General features: G+C 39.9%; 1 protein-coding gene across 2 annotated transcripts; it reads left to right on the top strand.

Annotated features, from left to right (window-relative positions):
* The first annotated feature begins 2,400 nt into the window (after positions 1 to 2,400).
* Positions 2,401 to 8,559, top strand: GPR85 (G protein-coupled receptor 85). 2 transcript variants are annotated; one of them, XM_066318999.1, is made up of 2 exons: positions 2,401 to 2,546; positions 4,204 to 8,559. In XM_066318999.1, exon 2 carries the CDS (start codon positions 4,379 to 4,381, stop codon positions 5,489 to 5,491), a length of 1,113 nt encoding a protein of 370 aa, XP_066175096.1. In that variant the 5' UTR covers positions 2,401 to 2,546; positions 4,204 to 4,378; the 3' UTR covers positions 5,492 to 8,559. The 2 variants fall into 2 exon arrangements, with proteins under 2 accessions (XP_066175096.1, XP_066175097.1); XM_066319000.1 differs by having other exon boundaries at positions 4,229 to 8,559.
* The last annotated feature ends 14,531 nt before the right edge of the window (positions 8,560 to 23,090 follow it).

Raw genomic sequence — 23,090 nt, forward strand, 5'->3', positions numbered from 1 at the left:
AAATTAGAACACTTGTTCTCAGGTTACGCCTATGACGACAAATAGATTTATGCTGAATGGATTACACTGAATGGATTCTAAAGTCTACGGATTACTTCTAAGCAGTTTGTTACAGGTCTAAAAGGAGAGCAATTTTTAAAGTGTTATATACCAATGTAATTTTGTAATATCGCTAAAAGAAAGCCCAGAGAGAAAAAAAGTTAAAACCTATAGCACTGGATCTTTTTATGACAATTATAACTGTGTTGCATTGTTTACTCCTAACAAAACAAAAATAAAAAAAAAACAAACCACCACATTTTTACATATATCAGAGTGTAAGAATAGGCCCGGACCATGACCATACTATAGTCATTCAGTACCACATATTATATATCTTCATAATCTTGCATTGCAAATGTTTCATTTCCATGCATAGCATTTGGAGAACTCTTTGTTATATTAGACCATTAAAGCTACTTCTTTGCCCTTCACATTTTAAGAATGACTTCAAAGGTCATTGTTTGTGTCACTGTTGACACATATATTTAACAACAAAGAAGGATACCTGGAGGGGTCTGCATAGCTTAGGTGATTGTGAGGTGAGAAGTACAACTTGAAGTAATGCCTTTAACAAGCACCCAAAATGCCAATTTTTAAAAGTGAAGCTAACTTCTGGCACTTCGAAGATAAGCACCATCATGTCCTCATAATTACGTTTGCAGAAAAAAAAAAAAGTGTGGTACCTGAGCTTTGTATCAGTTTTCTGCCTAAGCATAAATTTTATCTAAAACAAGTCGTATGGTTGAAAGAGTGCGATGTTGGTTTTAAATAAGTGTATTGTCCAGTGGCTGCAGACCTCTAGGCTTGGTCAGGCTGCTAATGAAGCTAATTTTGTGGTTTGGAAACCAATTCCAATGCCTTTTAGTGAGCGTCAAAAAAAAAAAAAAAAAAAAAAAAAAAAAAAAAAAAAAGAACCCAAACCTGACAACAGCCTTAAAAAATGCCTGTAGTCTACTAACGGTCTCACAGATGTGACACACATTATGAATCAACCCTATAAATCTGTCCCACAGAAGGATTTATTCTGGCTTCAATGGAAGCTCCCAGCGAAGAAGTTCCTCAGGATCCAAATCTCTCGACCCAAAACAAGCCGTTCCTCAAGTGTCTTGCAGCCAAAGCGAATTACTCTTGGGGCACGGCTTTCATGTTCCCACTTCTCCCGGATAAACTTCCATACAGACCGAAGAGGCGGGAAGGCGGAGGGATCCCAACCCTTCCCGCTTCCTCCTGGTTTTGCCGCGGTGGCACCAGCGAGGGTCAGTGCCAGCGGGTGCGGGGGCCGGCGGGAGGCCCCTGCGGCGGCCCAGGCTACAGCCCGCCGCCTCCCGGCGCCGCCGCCCCGGCCCACCGGCCCGCATGACATCATCGGGACGGCTCGGGATCGATCCCCGCCGGCCGCCGGCTCGGGCGGGCGCTCCTCCGCGGCGGCCGCCGCCGCCGCCCTGCGCGCCGAGGGGGAACGCCGGCCCTGCCGCGGACGGAACAGGCTGACACCGGATTCATCCCCGCCGCCATGCAGCGAGCGCGCTGACAGCTCTGCGCCGGCTTCGGGCTGCGCGTCGGGAAGCTGCTCCGCGGGCTGCCGGAGGGAAAGGTGCGGTGTTCCTCACGGCCCCGCGGCGAATGCGCCCTCCGCGAACAACGGCACTTGTTAAGGAGCCCTCCCTGGCTCGGGGGTCAGGAAGAAGGAATTCACCGGCTGGGAATCGGGAGGAAGGAAAACGAGCCACGAGCGGGAGGATCAAGCAGCGGCAGCTGAAGAAGCCGCCCGGTCGCTCTCCTGACAGGCTGCGACGCGCTGCGCGGCGGGCGCTTCCAGACCCCCGCTGTAAGCGAATGGGGCGGGAGGGGGAGCCCAGAGGCATAAACAAGGAGCGCAGGACCTAATTCCTTCCCCTCCCTTTCCTCACTGGCTTGCCCAGGCTCGCCAATAAATCCAGCTCGCCTATACATCGCGATGGGAACGTGCTGCCAGGGAGGCTGCCTTCCCGTCCCTGAGGATGCTGCCGTCCCCTCACTGAGGAGGCTGCTGCCGCCGGGGCTGCCCGCGCACCACTGAGGACGCTGCTGCTGCTGCTGCCGCCGCGGAGGTTGCCGTACCCTCTCTGAGACAGCGGCAGCTGCCGCCGCCGAGCCTGCCGTGCCCTCACTGAGGCGGCCGCCGCCGCTGCGTTACAGGGAGAGATTGTGGCGCTGCGACAGGGGAGGACGGGGCTCGGCGAGCGGGGGGGAGGCGCGGCGAGCATGCGCCGCCCGAGCCACTGACTGGATCCTCAGCCAAGGTACCGAGGCAAAAAAAAAAAAAAAAAAAAAAAAAAAAAAAGGGGGGGGGAGGAAGAAAAAAAAAATATGGGAAATTAAAAAAAAAAATTAAAAAGAAAAATATTGGAAAAAAAGAAGAATGAATGACAGTAGAGGAGAATAGAAAAGACCGCAGGGTAAAGCAGCCCCCCGATCGGCGGGAAGGAGCATCTCTGGCATATGGGGATCTCCGGCGCCAACAGGTAGGAGGAGAGGGGCTGGGGGCGCCGAGGGCTGCCGCGGCTGCAGGTGCGTGCTGAGAGAGCTCTCCCTCTCAGGGGCTTATTTCCAAAGAAGTGGCGTGATGGAAGCCCTCACAGACAATGCCTCTTCCGCTCTCCCCAGCTCCCCGCCGCGGGGGGCTCTCGCACGGCTCCGGCAGATGCGGCTGATGCCAGGCAGCGGCACCCGGGCCGCCTCGCAGCGCGGCGCAGTCCAGCCCTGCACGGCCGGGCGCGGGGAGCGGCCGCGGCCGTGAGTGCGTGTGTCAGCGGCGGTGTGAGTGCGGCCCGGCGGCGGTGCGTGTGCGGCGTGCGGGCTGTGTGTGCGGAGGCAGGGCCGGCCGCCGCGGGGACAGCTCCTCGGAGGAGGGGGAGCGGCGGGGCTGGCGGGCGGGGGGAGGGGGAGCCTGATTTCATGGTTTTAAAACGATGCCATGATCTGATCAGCCTCTGTTTACACAGCAGCAATCAGGCTCTTTTGTGGACGGTAAGAATGGAAGGATTTTGCTGGGATTCAATGGGAATATCCTTTGTAGACCCGAGGTGGCATAGGAAACACTTCGTGTGAATAACGAAGGAGCCTGATCATGCCTGCTGTGGCTCCTGTCCCTGGCCCTGGAGGGAGAAAAAAGAAAAGCAAAACAAAACCGGGGGGGGGGGGGGGAAAAGCAGCAACAGACAGTTCTCTTATTTTTTATTTTATTGCATGAAATGTGTTCCGGTACGATTCACTGGGAGGATTAATGGGAATCGCGGAGCCCTAATTAGCTAAAAAAAAAAAAAAAAATCAAAAAACAAAAAAAACCACCGCCCCCCCAAATTTATATGTTTATTTAATCTTAACCGAAACTAGCCCTCCTGAAAGGATGGGCATTATATCTTGGCTGTGCTGCCTGTTTTTGCTCAGTATTTACACTGACCGTTGCTTATTATGAATTATGTCGAGGCTTTAACGATTTGTATTAAAGCACGGGGGAAGGGGGGGAGGCCGGGGGGACGACACCCTAAAGCATGCTGCTGTCGACTGTCTAGATACCTGTTTCTCTAAAAGCCTAAATGATAAAATTATGGTTTATAGCAGGAAGGGAGGGGGATAGTGAATATTGTTTCTCTTACAAAATGCATAAACTAACACTATGTGATTAATGTGCTTTGGTGACTTGGGTTAAAAAACATAAATTCTGCAGGGTTTCTTTGGGTGTGATCCATATCAACACAGCACTTGCCTCTTAAAACATTGACAAATACTGTAGCCATAAAATAAATGTAGGTAATGTCAAAACATCAGCAGTCTTTGGGGATTTTTAAAAAGATATGCCAGTGATTAATTCTTGGGCTTACAAACTGGGAATCTTTTGATTCATAAAATCTCTGAGGCTTTAACTGTTAAATTATATGTGCTACCAAATATAAGGGGCATTGGTCAGTCATGAAACTGTAACAAGCCAAATCTGCCAATAGTCAATCATACTAAATAGTCAGTAAAAAAAAAAAAAAAAAAGCCTCATGTTTTTTAAAAACAAACAATAGTACTCAAATTTACAACTTCATTTGGTTCTCCATAAATTAACATCTTTGATAGCACTTTCTGACATCATTTTGTGTTAACTTAAGAACTGATAGCTCGATTTTTTTTCAGATATTTTGATGGCATGACAAATCAGAAAGAAGAGGATGTACTGTATGACTAGACACAAGATCAGTTCTGTTTGTGGATTACATTTTCAGTAAGATGTATGGATCTATTTTTTCCTTGTTCTTAAATATAGATCATGAGACTTGACTGAGGCAATATACATATCATCCATCCATCTATGGCGAACTACAGCCATGCAGCTGACAACATTTTACAAAATCTCTCTCCTTTAACAGCTTTTCTGAAACTGACTTCACTGGGTTTCATAATAGGAGTCAGTGTGGTGGGTAACCTTCTGATCTCCATTTTGCTAGTCAAAGATAAGACCTTGCATAGAGCTCCTTACTACTTCCTGTTGGATCTTTGCTGCTCAGATATCCTCAGATCTGCAATTTGTTTCCCTTTTGTTTTCACCTCGGTAAAAAATGGCTCTACGTGGACGTATGGGACTCTTACTTGCAAAGTGATTGCCTTTTTGGGGGTTTTGTCCTGCTTTCACACTGCTTTCATGTTGTTCTGCATAAGCGTCACGAGATACTTAGCTATTGCCCACCACCGTTTTTATACGAAAAGACTGACCTTCTGGACTTGTTTGGCTGTTATCTGTATGGTGTGGACTCTCTCTGTAGCCATGGCTTTCCCCCCAGTTTTAGACGTGGGCACCTACTCGTTCATTAGGGAGGAAGACCAATGCACTTTCCAGCATCGTTCCTTCAGGGCTAATGATTCCTTGGGATTTATGCTTCTTCTTGCCCTTATCCTCCTAGCCACACAGCTTGTCTACCTCAAGCTGATATTTTTTGTTCACGATCGCAGGAAAATGAAGCCAGTCCAGTTTGTTGCAGCAGTGAGCCAGAACTGGACTTTTCATGGTCCTGGAGCGAGTGGTCAAGCAGCTGCTAATTGGCTGGCTGGATTCGGAAGGGGTCCCACACCTCCAACCTTGTTGGGCATCAGGCAGAACGCGAACACCACAGGCAGGAGGAGGCTACTGGTTTTAGATGAATTCAAAATGGAGAAGAGAATCAGCAGAATGTTCTACATCATGACATTCCTCTTTCTGACCTTGTGGGGTCCCTATTTGGTAGCCTGTTACTGGAGAGTTTTTGCAAGAGGGCCTGTAGTACCTGGGGGATTTCTAACGGCCGCTGTCTGGATGAGTTTTGCCCAAGCTGGAATCAATCCTTTTGTCTGCATTTTCTCCAACAGGGAGCTGAGGCGCTGTTTCAGCACAACCCTTCTTTACTGCAGAAAATCCAGGTTACCAAGGGAACCTTACTGTGTTATATGAGGGAGCATCTGTAAATCTTTAGCCTTGTGAAACACTACCATTCTCTGCTAAGCAATTGTGGCCTGTAGCCATGTCTTGAGGAGAAAATCAAGAATGGGATGTCAGCAGCTGTAAGGATTTGGGCAACATTCTGCAGTCTTTGCAATAGCTCACCTCTAATCCTGTTTTAAACCTAAACATGTTCCTGCTGACCACTGCTGAAGGTTTGTAATTAAGAACAAAAGACTGAACTACTGCCCTGAATTTCTTTATGTGATTGAAATCTAGATTATGAAAGTAGCAGGTGCTAAGTATCAGTGCTAAATGCTGTGTATATCACTACATAAAATAAGAACATCAAAAAGATTAGCATTGGACATCTTAATAAATTAAGTTGATATGAGGTTAATGTGTTGATAAAACTAATTTTAGACATCTGAAGACCTTTAAAACATTTCATACAATTATTATTTTGCAAAGACTGAAAACTGGGGACTCAAGTACTGTAACTGATTAAAGATGTGCCATGCATTATTGGATTATCACACTTACAAATCTGTTTGCCTTGTGAGTAAGTTTTGGGGAGCATTCCAAAGCAGTATTTTTGTTCAGATTTTGACTTTAATTTTTTTTTCTCCAAATATATTACTCTTTCTAATTACCATTTTCCTTAACAGTGAAATTACTAACATTTAACTGTATTCTGTGTTTTTTGCTGATTTGGTATAAAGTTTAATAGACTCTTATTTATATTTTTTAAAAAGCTAGATATCAGTCTGTTAGGCAACGTTAATGATAATATCCAGTCATAATTGAACAGTTATAATTATACAGAATAAACACATGTTGCCTTAAAGGGTTATCTAGTATCTTCCATTTTGTTTAGCATTGAAGCAAATAAGCAAGGAAAATTGAATCAGTAACTCTGGTCAGTCATTTGGGAGTGCATGAAAGATCACTTAGTCCTCTTTTTTCCTTTTTACTCCAATGGTTCCCAAAATCAATATGCACATCATTGGGATTATACGATTTTTTTTTTTCCTAGGTGTGCCGCCCTTTCTAGTTTGTTCTAAGAAACACAGGCAGTTGATGTATGTTTATATTTTAAGACAGCTGTCATGGGGAGACCGCAGCCTTAGTATGATATCTTGCACAATTTGTGAAGCATTTATTCTACTGAAGGCACAGTCTTGTTTATATTTTCTGCACATTTTGGTGTATTGGTTGTTTTAAATTATTTAAGTTTTAACTTGTGAAAGCATATAATATGATTTCTTAGTATTTTAGAAATACATTAGAGTCTGTGAGTCTTTCCTTCTTTAAGATACAGATGTGTGGATTTCAATATAAAGTTGCATTTGCCAAAATTTACCTGTGTAGCTTGTTAATTTTCTTGGAATAAAATTTTACATTTTTCCAGTTATACAATTAACCTTTTTTATTTTGTCTAGTGAGCTAGCATGAAGTACTGAGAATGTAGCCATCACGAATTATTATCCTTTGCAGTCACTGTATTCCCAAAATGTAAATGCATGAATGATGGGGACCACAGGATTGATAAATTATATTATCTGCAGTAGCACTATTGTGTAGTTTATCATAATTACCCATCTATCTGTTCTAATATGTCAGTTATATTTAAAGTTACAACACAGTATTTGACATTAACTTCACAGTTTAATTTTGGAAAATGTGTATAACTGAAGCACAAAATAATGAGTTGATCAGTCATAAAGGACACAGATTTTTTTCTTAATTTTTGGGAGAGACAAGACTAGAGGTCTTAATTCAGTATTGGTATATCTTGTCCTTTGTTGTAGTTTTATGACCAGCAAGTTAACATATACATACATGAGCAGCAGTCGATAATGGAAATGCTTAAATTTGTATGATAACTTCATACAACATATGCAACAATTCAGACAGTTGTGTCTTTGTGTGATCAAACAACTTGATCAAATATTTGGTGAGCAATCTGTTTGACCTCACTTACACTTTTATACTGAGGTTGATTTCTTGAGAGGCATGGCTTTATATACTGTGTTGAAACAGAAAAATTGCTAAAATAATGAGTCCTCATCAGTATAGGAATGTTTCAGAACGTAATTTGAAATGGGACCAACAAACTTCTACCAAAAGGACATTTTTATTACACTGAAAAAAGCTTTGAAATTAAGGTAGTTGAGCAATTCATAAAGATAGCAGGAATGAATAAAAACTGAATCGTATGTTGAGAATAATTCTGAAAGTCATCCCACTTAAGTTTATTAAAAGGTTGATTGGCAATAACTTCAGTCTAATTTCTTCAAAATAGTAACCTTTACAAGGAACATTGATATTACATATTGTAATAAAGAAGTACATATAAATAAAATTGTAAATAGTATATAGTTGTAGAAGCAGTCAGTTCTGAGGATTAGCCAGAAAATTTTCAACTATGAAGTTTCAAAAGCTGCAAATCTGGGGCCTGACCTAACTCTTAATAAAGTCAGTTGGTGTTTTCCCATTAACTTCATTTGGAGCAAAAGCAGGCCCTAGCATTTCTATAGTACTATACTTCTGAAATACTAAGAAGACTGTATTTACTATGCAGTGGGAAAGGAAAAAAAATTAAATTATTTCCCTGGAAGTTTTGCAAGCAGCAACTGATGTAAATTACAATAATAAACAGTAAACAAGTATGAAAGCAAATATTTTGATAAATGTTTTTCTTTTGATATGAATATAATTCCTTTGGCTATATGACAATACTGTATTGCTACCTGAGAAAGGGCAGGTACTTTTTTATTAAGTGGATTTTTAGAATTGTGCCAGTAAGAAATCATGTGACATGAGTATTTAGTTTTATTTTTGTCCAGCATTAAAAGGACAAGGGGATGTTCAGTGAAATTAAAAGCCAACATATAAAGTAAGATTTTATGTGAAGTTATTACTCAGTGAAACAGACTGGTACAGGATGTCAAGTAGTTTAGAGGGGTTCCTACAACAACTGTATGTATACATGAATTAAAGCAGTGCTTGCACTTTTTGCCGTCAGTGTCATTTTGATCCTAGTCAGCAATCAAAACTGATGTATTAAGGTATAGATTCAAAGAGGCAAGAAGGTTCATTCCAATTCAGTATACTATAGTGTCACAGTATGAAAAGCCTTTTGCTTTCATTTTAGTACAGGAGTTAAGCTATTGCCAAAGCTAGACTACAGGACTGGTAGATTAGTCCTTTCTTTTCAGAATAGCAAAGAATATCACACTGTTTTATATCTGCTCATTGGTGATGTGAAGTCAATGGTTTTAATTTTCTGATGAGAAAGAAAAACAAAAAAGAACATATTCCCTGAAGAAAAGACTGTCTACCCCTATTCCTTTCCCTGTTGCCCCACTGCCCTCTGTTGCCCCACTGGCCCTTCAGCAGCCTCTCCATCAATCCTTCCACAAGAGTAAATGTTTCATACACTGAGTGTTGTATTTCTCCTGCTTCTTGAGAAGTGTCTCAGCCATTCCTCCTCCTGCAGCAGCTTCCCAGGGTTTGTCAGTGTCTGGGTTCCCTTCCTGAGGATGGAAAGGGACTGCCAGTTCCTTCCAGCTGCCTTTGTAGTTCATGGATCTTAGGGCACTTGGCTAGCATACTGGGTATCTCTGCCTTTTGGCTTTGCTCACAAAGTAGATGTTGTTTATATTATGCAGAAAAAAATGAGAATGGGGAGGGGTTAGCAGGAAACAACTTTCCCTCTCACAAATTTTTCACAAGGAAACCACTGTTTTTGTTGCATTGCCCAAGAGCATATTGTATTTTAAAAGTATAATCTGTGGTAATTACTCTCTAAATAAATGAAATGTACAGTTAGCCAATTAAGTCAAGGGTTTTGGTACAGCTAAAAAGTCTTATTATAAAATGGCTTTTTGTCAGTCTCTAGGCCTTGGGGGCAGAGGAGTCCACTCTGTGTGCTTCTAAGGGCATTGTGTTTGTTCATTTGTTTTGCTTTGACTTGCAAGCATGTCATCATTTTATTTATATTAATAGGAATTCAGTATCACAGCAGGTTGTTATTGCTCATGGATTTAAAAAAACAATATTAAAGGGAACTCTGATAATTTTTGAGGTGAGTTAGGGAGATATTTTGGCAAGTAATTGGTTTGTAGCAAATGTTAAATAAACTCGCCCCAGTGGGCTGCTGGGCTTTTCCATAGTTACACACTTACACAGTCAGTTCTTAATTACTGGAACTAGCAATAGAGTAGACTAGCCCGCATAAAGCTAAACACACAGGTAATACAAAGCATGTCCACGTTAGATAAGGACTTCTTATGCATATTACATTTATCAAGGAATGGAGTTAAACTCAAGTAAAAGGTGAGATCAGAATTTCAGAGAAGAATGGTGGGTGTTTTAGCTTTTTTTTTTCTGCTTTGTTTTAGCATAGCACTGCTAATCTGCAACCTGGGTTACACACCCACATACAACTGAGAGTTGCCTGTACAATTCTGCATAGCACATAGGCAACTTCCTTCTAGTTTATATTCATTGAGAGCTCTATGAGTGCACACTACTAATCTGATTGACTTTTCAGAGAAAAGAGAAAGCTCAGTCTGAGATACTGTTCTTTAAAATTAAAATTCAATTGAACTTCTCTGCTTTTGTATACTGAAGTGATTTTGAGTGTGAAGAAATCAGTGATTTAAATCAGCAGTGATCATAAGTATACTCTGGCCATGGCCATTAAAAACAGGACAAGATGACATTTTACAATGCACATGCCACAAATCAAAGAGCTTAATGTTATACGCTGAGACTTTGTGTGAGTTGTCTGAAAATAGTCCATATTTTACATTTTAAAAAAAGTATGATGAAGCTATCCATTTAAATGGCATTCAAAATCTTGAACTAGCCAGTGTGGAAAAAGAAGGATGAACTTTAAAAATTGTTCATTATAAATAGTAAACAGTTTTGGTGGTGTTTTTGTTCAACTGAACTGTGTAATTATATAACTGTATGATGATCAAAGGAGTGTCACAGTAAATAAGTTAGATTTTTTTTTTTAGTAGTCTGGAAAGGAAAGAAGTAACAACTACCTTCAGACATTTGAAATGAAGTAATTACAGTCATCTACATGTTTTATAAAATTTAGGTAACAAAATCCTTACTTACATTTTCTGTACTTATTGATTTGTGTACTTAAAGAGCAATGTCTTTAGACAGTGGGATGGCTGATGCAGCCCAATGAAAGACTTCTTTGAATCACAGGTTCTGTACTATGCTTATATACAATGAGCACAGGGGATATAAAACGAGAATTTATCTAATATCAACTTCCAGATCTGCATTAGGTACAATACCTCTCCAAATGTTAGGCAAACTACTGTCTCCAGAGATTATTCAAAACTATTCTGTGCTACATCGCAAGAATTCTGCTTCCCCTTTGTTAAAGAGCAGTCTGGTTAAAGATGTGTATTTATTTTTGTTCTATAACCATCAGGTTCAAGCATGCTTACATCCTTATGCAAATTGAAGAAATGGCTACAAATAGAAAGTTTTGCACTATAATAATCTTGGTGGATCAGTTTCTTGATATAGTATAAAAGGGTGGCACAAATACTCAATGACTACTCTATGCAGAAGGTGGAAGCATGCAAAAAAGTATTCATACCTTTTTAGGAGCCGATTAAAATCCTGTTGTTGTCCCATAGTGAAACCATCTTCTGTGGAATGGCCCACCACAGGCCTGCAGCCTGCTCCATGTTGAGTTTAGCAGGACTTCAGTTTCACATACTCTGAATACCCCTGGGAGAAATTTAGCCTTAGCAGAGGACAGAATTCCTAGACAACTTTCATAGGGTACAGACAAGTGATAGTTGCTTGTCCCTTCAAAAGAATGTCACAGAATAAACAGAGGCCAAGAAATAAATGCTTGGGACTTGTTAGCTCCTTGGGATTTCATGCCCAGTTGGTGCCCTCAGAGGTGGCTGAGAAGACCTGTTTCATTCTTGACCTTGTTTGGAGTTTTTGTTTGTTTGTTCATTTGTTTTGAAAACACATGCCATCTCTGTTGCTCTATTTCGTCCCACCCATTGCCAGTTGAACATTTGATGTCTGTATATTCTTTAAAATACAAATCTAATCATAAAATGTATTTGCAGCTTTGCACTGATTGTGCAGATATGTATCACTGTTTGTTCTTGCTCATTTCCATAAGCATTTCCTGTGTTTCAAACACACAAATCCTATTTCTGAAATTAAGGCACTCTACAATCATGTGTTTCCTGATTTTTCTGTGAAGGCCTTTTAAGTTTTGGATATTTCTCCTGTTTGTTCCAGAACACTAAATGCAGATTTTTAGGACACATCACAGGGAACATTTGATTTCTTTGATTTAAGGACTGTTTGGACATCATAAGACTGGAAATTTAGGTCCTGTATAATAAGTTATGGTAATGACTGGGCTATAGATTCAATAGTGGTGGGACTGCTGGAACAGGATATTTTGGTAACTGTGGCTTTAAATTGCATCGTAAGACATCTAGCACAAAGGGGAAATACTCCTTTTGTAAGATAATTATGTAAGTGAAAAGTAAACACACACGCAAACGAGTACAGTTCTATAGAATTTTGATTAACATATTCAGTCATAGATGTAATGAGATGGGCATAAAGGAAAAAAAACAAACCCAAAAATACAAAAAGTACTTTACCATTTGAAACCTAATCCTTTTAAGTTTGGTTTGATTCCTGCAATCCCTACTCTAGGAAAATTTTCCCTGTCTTTTGTGGAAACTCATCTCAATAAAGACTACAAGATCTTGGTAATTTATATCAATGTTTATGGTTTTACTTGACTAGTTCTCAGTGAGAGCATGACACAGCAGGCCTGTAAATGTAATCTGTCATAGTGTATGTGCAAAAGCAATCTTTCAATGGGCTTCAAGAGGGCATCTGTATGCACATAGATATATTTCTCAGACTCACCAAAATAATGTATAGTTGATGTATAGTTGTAATATATAGTTGATACTGAGTAGGGACAGCTCAAGCCTTGATCGCACTGGAGTGTGATACATGAGTTTAAAATAAGATACAAAGAAGGTAAGGGACATTTAGTAGCAGCTTCTTATGTTAATAGTTGTTATTAACAACTGTTATTAACAACTAATGTTAAATAATGCCTTTAGACTAATTTGTAAGCCTCCTTCTAAGTTCCTAAGTAGTGGTAAGGGCATCTGCAGTAAGTTGGGGTGTAATGCTGCAGCTGAGTCCTTATGTCCCCCTATTTTAGTTAGGGGTGGCCTGGAAGCAGAACACATTATAGGCTGATTCCTCCACCAACCACCTTGCATGGCAGTTACCTGCACTAAGCTCGTCAGCCTAGAGATTTGCTCCAGATGGATCATTTGGTCACAGACAAATTTTTGAAACTTTTCTTTCAGTGTTTTCTGTGCATAGTTTCTTTTCACAGAAGGTAGAAAGATATGTGTGTAAAGGGAATGGGTATGTTGAGCAAATCCCTTTCACGCCAATCTTGGAGTGAGAGTGCAGATAGGTGTGGAATCCCCTCATAGTTTTTCCACATCTGTCAGACACTCCTGTTCTTTGGCATAGTTAGCGTGCATGCACACAAGGGTCTGACACTGTGTCATTCTGTCAGCATTCTCCCTTTCCTGTGTACACCACCAGAAAGATAACATCATTATTTATGGAGGCACTTCTACAGAAATGACCTTCCTCCAAGAGACACATTATCACAAAAGCTGAAATTTGGTTCCTTTTGTATCAGAGAAAGCAAATCAAATCTGTATTAAAACACCATGTTGAATTTTCCTCTTGACATACTAACTGAAAGGCAGTATCACAAAAAAACCAGTTGCTCCCTCCCAACCAGGAAGACCACGAGTCTAACTGGTAAACACAATCTCAGTGGGAATATTATAACCCTTTTTTATCAGTTAAATAACTATTTGATATGATAATAATTATTACAATATTTGATTATACAAAGGCCCTGAAAGGGTTAATTTTCTGCTTTGGCATTTTCCTTATGTAAATATCCTCATTCTATTTCATGCAAGACAGGTTTGGCAAATGTGGATGTTTTGGGTGGTTTTGACATCTAAGTTATGTCATCTAGGGACAAGTGCTGGCTGATGAATAATTTATTCACTTAAATTTCGGAAGAGACAGTGTAAAACTAGGGACAAAAAAAAAAAAAAAGAAAAAAAAATTTTAAAAAGCAATGTTTTCCTAAGTCATGCACATGATCCTTTAAATATTGGCTTTGGAACTTGATTCAAACCTAATACAGAATTAGAAACCAAGCTGTAAAGATAATTTCTAATCACTGACTATAACTACAAAATGTTATCGTTTTATATATTCTACCTATCTTCTCCTTTGCAAATATTGAAAAAATGTGTATAGGATTCAGATGGAAAATCCTTGATCATACTGAAATTAGTAATAACTTATCTATAGCTTACAGTGAAGACAGGATTCTATGTATAAACATTTATTTCTAAAGACAGTGAATGTATGCTCTACAGTTGATGTATATATTATACTCATGTATGGCCAGCATTTCTGAGAAATGAGTTTTTAACGCCCAGTTCACATTCTTAAGCTTTGTATTTTTTTTCTTTATATCAAGGTCTTCAAACAATGCTTTTACAGTACTGAAATCTAAAGTCCTGCTGTAATTTGTATTTATATAACCATGGTCCTTGATAGCCTCTTTATAGAAAATTACCCCTTTATGTTAGGTTCTGTGAAAGAGCAGCCTCTGTCTAAAAGTAAATAATTAGAAGATAAGGATACAGACAAGTGGGATTTGAAGAAATTATGAGGCAGTGCTGTTAAGTTTGTTTTGAGGCAGTGCTGGTAAATATGATGAGCAAGGCATTCCCAGCATATTCCAGTGTGCTGCTGCCTTTTTTTTTTTTTTTTTTTTTTTTTTTTTTTTTTTTTTTGAGAGCAAGAGAGATGATTGAAAAGTAAAGTTTCAAAAGAATTGAAAAATAACAAGGGGGTGGATTCTCAGAAGAGAAGAGCAGCTTGGGAGAAAGTACAAAGGCTGTTCCCTGAAAATGTAATTGTCAGTGATAATTGTCAGTGGTAGTCTGTCAACATGAGCAGATTTGAATCTCTTGATAAAGAGAAAAAGATGATAGGCCAAGAAGAGCAGGATGAAGTCACATTGAAGCTGAGGGAGGAACTGCAAAATGACTACTGATTCACAGCATTAGTTAGAAAGAGGTAATTAGAGGTCATGCTGAAAGTAAGGTTCAATGAAAACAGTTGGTGAAAGCCAAGAGCATTGGCTCCAGGTAGTGATTGCAGTCTGAGCTTAAAAGGGAAAGATAGAATAAAACGGCAGAATGATTACCAAAATAAGTGAGATACAGACCACTGTCCCCTTTCTTTTTCTTTACAAATTAAGGAAGAGACTGCATGATGTCAGAATGGTTAGGTGAGCAGAGAGGGGACAGAAGAAGGTGATAAACTGTAAAGGAGGTGTTGAGAGTCAGAACTAGTTATTGGAAGGGGTGATGGAAGGTGAGAATAGCTGACAGGAAGCTGGCAGAAAGAACAAATTTGGATGAATGTTCTTGGAGTAACGTGGGAAGATGTGGATTGACATTCCAGAAGATGGAGGACTCTAGGAAGAGTAGAGAGGATGACAAGAAGAAATGGGAATGGTATCAGTCAGGAGCAGAGAGGCACAAAGAAGCACAGAGCAGCTGTCTTGCCAGGAGGATGACAGGAGCCAGCAGTGAGGGTCGCCCAGACAGGAACAGGTTGTCTCTTAAAGGTTCTGCTTATGAATGACGTGCTAACCCATGACAAAAGGAAGAGAAGGGATACTGAGGGATTCCAACCCTTGTGAGGTCTCCACAGCTACCCTCTCATGGCTGAAGAGTTGGGCTAGATGACCTTAAAAGGGTCCCATCCGATTCCCAACTATTCTGTGATTCCATGGACTGTCTTATCTCAGTGTTCTCAAAGTCTTACAGCTAGTATTGCATCTGAGGTCAGTAGGAGCTTAAAGAATGACTGGATGGTTTCCATTACTTACTATTCTTTCCTTTCTAACATTTTAACAGGATTTTCTGCTCTCTTTCCATATTCCTTCTCTTTTTGCAATATTACTCTACTAAGAAAAACTACGTTCTTTGTGACACTATATATTTAAATCATGTTGGCCCAGCAGTTCTGGTAACTTTAAGACTGAATGATAGCTTTTCAGAACAGTGAAAGTGCAGTTTTAGGGCAATTTGAGAGCACTGCTGTGTTTTATTATCATTGTCTCCCATAATGGTGGTGTCTTGGTGGGTGAAGTGACCATTAGGATGAAAGCCAGTAACTTCCAGGTTCTCATTGCAGCTTTGCCACTAAAATCAGTGCATAGGTGACCTTGGGTGATTCATATAAGCCAACTTTTCAGCCATCCACTAATTTTAAGCAACTCAAAATCATTTTGGGCTTCCAGTTTCAGATACTAGTGAATCAATTACCGAGGGAATGCAGCACCCTTAAGTATAGATTCTATTAATGTTGTTGATGTATAGGTGGTAAAATTGATCAGAAATGTTCTATTTGACTTGTTTTGCCAAGTTTTGGTTTTCTGCAGGAAATTTCAACTTATACGTCCCAGACTTTTCCTTCCTGAGAAACTGAAAATATTCTTTAAAGTTCTGCTTCCTGACCAGTCTTTAAGATTATAGCCAACAGTACTTGCAGGTAGTACTTTCAAAAATGAGGTGACCAGGTTAGTGGTCAGCTTCAAAATGTGTGCTAAAAACTTTTTTGCTGCACAGTTTGCCAGTTAAATTAAATGGCTAACAAAATAACTCAGTTGGAGGGTGAGAGATTTAGTTATGTAAAGTTTCTAGATTTCTGAAACTCAGTATAAATCAGGATTTACCCCATTTACTTGACAAGAGCATGGTAAGATGCTGCACTAGGAAGCAAATAATTGTTTTTTCAGTTAAAGGTCAATGAGACAGTGTGGGGGTCAACTTTCATTGCTGACTGTACACTACAGCCCAAAAGTTTGGAGACAAATGTGACAGATGATTTGGGATGTTCAGATAACCTCATCTTGCCAAGAGATATGTTCATTAAGTTGTCAAAGGACTGAAATGTATGCATTGCCCATCCATCTGGCATATAATTTAAATGCAGCTGAATTCCTGACCTCAGATATGATATAAGCATTTCTGAGTAGACATGACTGATAAATGTGCAAAAACAGAGGCTCTTAGAATAAAATTATGTTTTAAAAGCAGAGCAAAAAACGCTACTGAGATCTAGAGACTCGTGACAACATTGATAGATGGTAGCATACTCATATAAAAAAATTTAACTGAGTACTAAACAGTATTTTAAAAATATTTGCACAGGATTTTTAGTACAATTAATAAAGCTCTCTGTAGCCTGAAGAAAGGTGTCAGAAGTTGAAGTGCCTGAAACTGAGATACTGAATTAATCACAGTGAGTTTTCTGAAGGCTGAATAGATAATCTGCATGATTTTAAATATTAAAAACCTTTGTCAGGGTAGATGTGCCTGCAAAAATGCAAGCTGGCAGATGCACATGATTAAGTCACAGTTGTCTAGGCAATTCTGTATCTGGGTTACCACAAACTATTATAAATAAAAACAAGTATTGATACCTGAGGTTTTTTTTAAAAAAAATTACGTCTGTCAGGCAGCAGTATTGTCATAATTCAGGTGAATTTTAACAATGTCATTTTAAAACCTTCATATTTGAAATTGTATCCTACCAATGTTGGAACCCAAACCTGCAAAACCTGGGTGACCCATAACGACCCTGTGGAAAGAGTAGCACTGTGGAGATTTGGTGTGTCCCTTAGGGGTTCACATGAGCAATCCAGCTTCCCATGAGTGTCAGTGGAGCTTCAGAAAACAGAATGATAATTTGATTGGTATTTTTGGAGAGAGGTTTTCTGATTTCTGGAGGCTTTCAATGTAGGCATCTGAATCAGAGGCTGAGGCTCGATGGTGAACACCCTTTCAGTCTATTTTCAGGTCTTGCTATATGAGCACTGCCTCAACTCTCAAGACTGTAAGAAAAAGAGAAGACTCATCTTTCACAGTGCAGGAGATGTGGTGCATGAATTTAAACTTCTACACAAACAGATGGCAACATTTTCTTTTCCACTACCTTTTCTCGGCATGGAGCATCACTGTCTTCAAGTCACAAATCCCGAGATACGTTTATTGACAGAGCTAATAGCAAAGTCTGCTTGTGCTGTATGAGCAGTTTTAAAGAGTGATATATTTCTCAGTCTCATGAGGATGTTGAAAACCTACTTCTTTTGTAAGCAGTTCCAAGCACCTTGTCAATAGCTGTTCATGTCAATGAGGCAATTGTAGATATCCATGGGGCACCCGTGTCACCTGTGTGGGTACAAGTGACACCTCCTAGTAGATCCTCAAAATCCACATAGAATTTATTAGTATCATAGGGCATAGACTTCTGCTAGCATCCAACACAAAGAATATAAAAGCAGACTTGTAATATTTTGCTACTGGAGATGCAGGGTTTAAGTATTTCTATGGCAACTGTCCTATCAGCGCTTGATCTGCCCAAGTACTGCCTCACTATTTTATCCTTCCTTCTCTTCCATTTGATACAGCCTTAAGACAATGTGTTCTGGAGGACAACAGCTGAAAAACTGAATCACATTTTTCCCTATTCAACAAAAATTCAACAAAAAGTTCATTCATGTCGTGAGTTTTGTCTACATGATGCCCCCATGTTTGCCACCGAGTATCTCACTGTAGGGAGAGAGTTCATGCCCCAGTGAAAATGTAGATTTACCTTGCCAGAACTAAATCTGTAATCTTAAATCTGTAAAGGTTTGCAGCCCCCACTCTTTAGTCTATCTTCATTTTCAGTGGTGTGGATGCTTACTGAAAAAAATGTGCAAAAAAATGTTCCATGCCCCTTGTCACAGGTACTCGTTTCAGCTCCCAATGACCATCCCATAGTACCTTCTTACACATATCATCTGCAAAGAATCCAAACAGACTGGTATTCCAGGAAATGTCTGGTGGGTTCCAGCTGTGCAATGGGGGTTATGCCTGTCCAGCTGCTACTGCTTGAAGGGCATGCTTAAAAAAGGTGGCATGCCAGCTCTTGAAACTGTCCTCCTGAATGCAGGCTTGCACCCAAACAGTTCAGGTTATGGCTCTAAGCCACACAGCTCACAGGAGGATTTCTACAGTCTGAGGGGGGTAAACGAGTGCTTCTGTACTTGAGAGCTGTGGTGGCATAGGATGTCCTTAGGCTGATGAGGTAGAACACTTCTAGCTTTGTTGTCATTGCTCGTGCCTCTAACCCGAGTGACACATTGAGCAGCAAGAGTAGTCTCTGGGGACCAAAGAAAGAATAAACTGTGGTCACTGCAAGGAGGGCAAAGAGAAGAACTGCAGCAGGAGAAAGGTGGTGGACAATGGACTTTAATCTGAAAAAGGAGAACATACAGATGACAGGAATTAGTGTCAGAAGGCAGGGTACCTGGAAGCAGAGTGAGTGGTCAGAAAAGAGTGGTGATGTGGACAGATGACAAGAGACATAGGGGTTTTGGGGCAAGGAGTAGAAGAAATACATGGACAGGTAGATGTGTGGATCTGAGTGGGAGAGTGGTGGTTTGAAAGGCTGCTGGAATGTAACCATTTGTTAGTAGCCATTCTGTGCATCACACAGTCAGTTAAGATGCAGACAAAGTGTCCATGTGAAACATGCCTAAAAAATGAGAAAAAATGCCATCTGAAAATCTTAAAGGAGTCTGGAGGGCAGTGGCAGTTGGACCTGGTGATCCTGTTTTTTCCAGATGTGTAGCAATTCTGGTGTACACCTCATTGGGGCAGAAGTAGGTGGGAAGGTATGAGAGACCATACTTGAAGTAGGCATGTAGTTTGATGCTTTCCCTGCAGGCTTTCTCAGTGTGCTCCTGAGAGGCCTTGACTGGAGCTGAAAACTGCTGTTTTGCAGAACTTCTGAGGGAGAAGGGGAACAGCATTGCCTTGCACCCTCGTGGGGATGACTTCTTTCCTCTTTTCTTGCAGTGTGATACAAGGAGGGAAATTATTATTCCAGCCCATTGAATTTTCTTGGTGAATCTGGCATAGCATTATTTAAGATGGCTGATATTTTTACCTCTGTTTTTTAATTGATTTTATCTAACAGCATTTGAAAAACCTCGAAGATCATAGTATGTGCACCAACTCAGCTAATTTGTTTGTTGCAAGGACCCCAACAATACAGTTTGTATATCCGAGTCAATTGTGAATTAAGACTTAAGCCATTCAAGCAAGTCTGCAAATAACATTCAGTAAATAACATTCAGCCTCCTGGTTCCCAAAAAATATCCACGCAGAGCCAAGGGAACTGATGCTTTCAGCGCAACACTGCCCTCTGGAGCTCTTAGAGAGAGAGTTTGTTCATTGCAAACCAAACAAAGGAAAAGGAGAGGGGAAAAATAGGAAAAGGCCTTGGTCTCCAATGTAAAAATGCATAGCACAGTGTACACAGTGTAGTGAGTAATGAAAGCAGCTATGCTGCAAAAACAATGTAAAATAAAGACATCCATCCCCATCTCAAATGCCAGGAAATTTTTTCCAGCATTGAAAGGACTGTGGAAAGAAATTGAGAATTTTAAATAGACCTGCACAGAGTGACCTACGACAACAAAAATTCTTTTTAATTTTGCCTAAAGGCATTGCCAGTATTCTAACAAAAAAAAAATCTAACTATTGGGAAGGAAAAAAATAGTTTGCTCTCTCAAAAATCTATTTTAGATGCAGTTCTTTTTCTGCTGTGCATCCTTCCGTATTTTGATAGTGTTTGTGTCAACGCAAAGATGATATGTTACCTTGTGCTGTCAAAAGCTTACCAAAATAAACCTCATCAACAAGGCATTAAATAATAATATCACCTTTCCCCTGAAGTTTTTATATTCTCTGTGATGTACTTATGCATATTTTTAAAAGAACTTAAATTATTGATTCCCACCTTCCATCAAACTTGTCTAAGCAGTGAAGTGTATGTAGAATGTTGTGTTGTACTAAGCTCTGTTAAAGAACAACCCACAACACTTAAGTGAAAGCATGGACTTGTTAGAAGTGAATTTCTTCAGTTTATGAAAGGCTGAGTCTTGCAAATACAGCCTACAACCAGTAACAACCCATCATTGCTATTTCTGATGGCAGATATTCTCAGTAATATGTATGCATGGAATTGCATTCAAGGATTTAAGAACCAATTTGATACCTTCTCCACAAAGTATTTTTCTATTAAATTAAATGATAGAAAATATGAGGTTAGAAGGAACCTCTGGAGATTATCTAGTGCAAATATCTACTCCAAGAAGGATCAGCTATAGAAGGTTGCTCAGGGCCTCATTGTCAGGTTTTGAGTGCTTCCAAGGATGGAGGATCCACAACCTATTTGAGCAAATTGTTCCTTACTTTGACCCTTACAATAAGAAAGTTTCTTCTTATTTTTAAGTTGTGTTTCCTGATTTTCAGTTTAGGCCTATTCATCTTCATCCTGACACAGTGAAGAATCTGATTGTGACTTCTTTACTCCCGCAGTCAGGCATTTATCTGATAAGATCTCCCCTTAAGCAGTTCCATCTCTATATATATGTCAGGCATTTCAAACCCTTAATTGTCTTCCTGTCTCTTTGTTGAACTGTCTCCAGTATGTCCATGTTTGTTGTGATGGGGAGTCCAGTGCTGGACCCAGCATGCCAGATGTGTCTCTCCAGTGCTGGGTAGACAGGAACGATCCCATCCTTCATTCTGCTGACAAGGGTTCTCCTAGAGCAGCTCTGGATGTTGTTGGCCGCCTTTGCTGCAGGAGCTTATTGCTGGCTTGTGTTCAATTTGGGGTTCACAAGGATCCCAAGGGCCTTTCCTGCAAAGCAGCTTTCCAGCCAGTCAGCTCCCAGCCTGTGCCAGTGCCTGGGGCTCTTCCTCCTCAGAAGAATTCGTAGTGCAAGTCACTGTTATCAGGATAGTAGCTACCAATTTTGAAAAGAACTGGAATGATGACTTGGGAATAAATAACTTGTATTACTGTAGTTGAAAGAAAGGTTATTTGAATACCAGTAGACAAAGGAGAATGGATTGAAACAAACAAAAATGGCAGCAAAAGGGAAACAGTGATCCTCATGTGAGTGAATGTCTGATCATAGAAACAGAACTCCTGAATTAATCCTTCAGGGCTTGAGCCAGTATATATTTAAGGCTGTGAGAGCTGTGGTTTTGGGGGCACTAAGTGAAGCCAAAATGTACTATGAAAAAAGGCAAAAAGTTTGCATAACGTTTTTTTCTATCTTGCTAATAATAAGCAGCAGCTAAACAAGGATCTAGAAATAGTGGGAAATTCTGAAAATATTTCATAAATTGAATTTAGGTTATGGAAAACATAAAAATATTAAGTGAGAACCCTACAAGTCAGCCTCAGTGAAGTAATTATTTACCTGCAAGAAATTATTTATGTGCATAAATGTTTGCAGGACTGTTACATATATGGGAAGGGAGATCCAAAGTGAATAATAACACAGAAAATCTACTGTCCTCTCTCCATTGATCAGGGGAAAAAATAAGCTTGGCACTACAAGATTCAAATTCCTATAAGTGTCCTAGGCAGTTGACTTCAGTGCAAGTAGGAGGGAAAAAAAAAGCTCATACATTTTACTCTGGGAGGCTAGCTATGAAATACTGATGCCAACACTGCAGTATATGATAGAGCTAATAATAATTAGCAGGTTTGCTTAGCATCCTTAGTGCAGATGGCCAAGTTTAATAGCACGTTTTATTTTCACTTCAGATCCAAATGGATAGCATGGGTCAGCTTGGCTGATCTGCATATATGTGTATCAAGATGGTTCTTAAAAGCTGATTTTCCCTTAACAAACTGAATTTCCCCAATACTTTATTTTGTAAAATTATAAGACAGCAGCTGTAATTCAAATGCCTTTTCTTCACAGAATACAAGCTGGAGGAAAATTGGAATACAATGTTTCCAGCACATGTCCTGGTTAGGTATGTGATAGGATCTGATTTTAGGACCATGGATTAAGTCTGGTTTTGAAAGATAACTTATGAAGAAGATACGGCCCTTCATCTGTGTCCTAAAATAAAAATTGCTTGTTTTTATTTTAGTGTTTTGTTAGATAATCTAAATTTTCTATACAGCATTCCAAAGTTTACTAATTTTACTCTTTACTTAAAAATTGATCTAAAAACTCTAAATGGGGGCTCTTTTCTTTGCAAGGTGAAGATGTCTTCACTTCCATGCTCACTGTGCATTGTATATTCACTATACAAAGACACTGAAGAATGTTTAAACTCATTTCTGAGAGTCCTTCCAGATAGGGTTGCCAAAGAAGAAACAATTGATGAGAAATCACTTACTCTTTTTTCTTCCCAATGTTTGTACAACCATCTCTATCATCCAGCCACATTTTGGTGCATGCTAGTGTTATGACTTGAGATATTTAGGTTTTTTTTTCTAGCTGAGTACCTGCCGACACAAAGTCTTTACAATGCTCCTTTCTAGGTTTGGAGAGTCAAATTTGTCTTAACTGATTTTTCACTGA

Source organism: Sylvia atricapilla, chromosome 5, assembly GCF_009819655.1.
Source record: "Sylvia atricapilla isolate bSylAtr1 chromosome 5, bSylAtr1.pri, whole genome shotgun sequence".
Classification (NCBI taxonomy): domain Eukaryota; kingdom Metazoa; phylum Chordata; class Aves; order Passeriformes; family Sylviidae; genus Sylvia; species Sylvia atricapilla.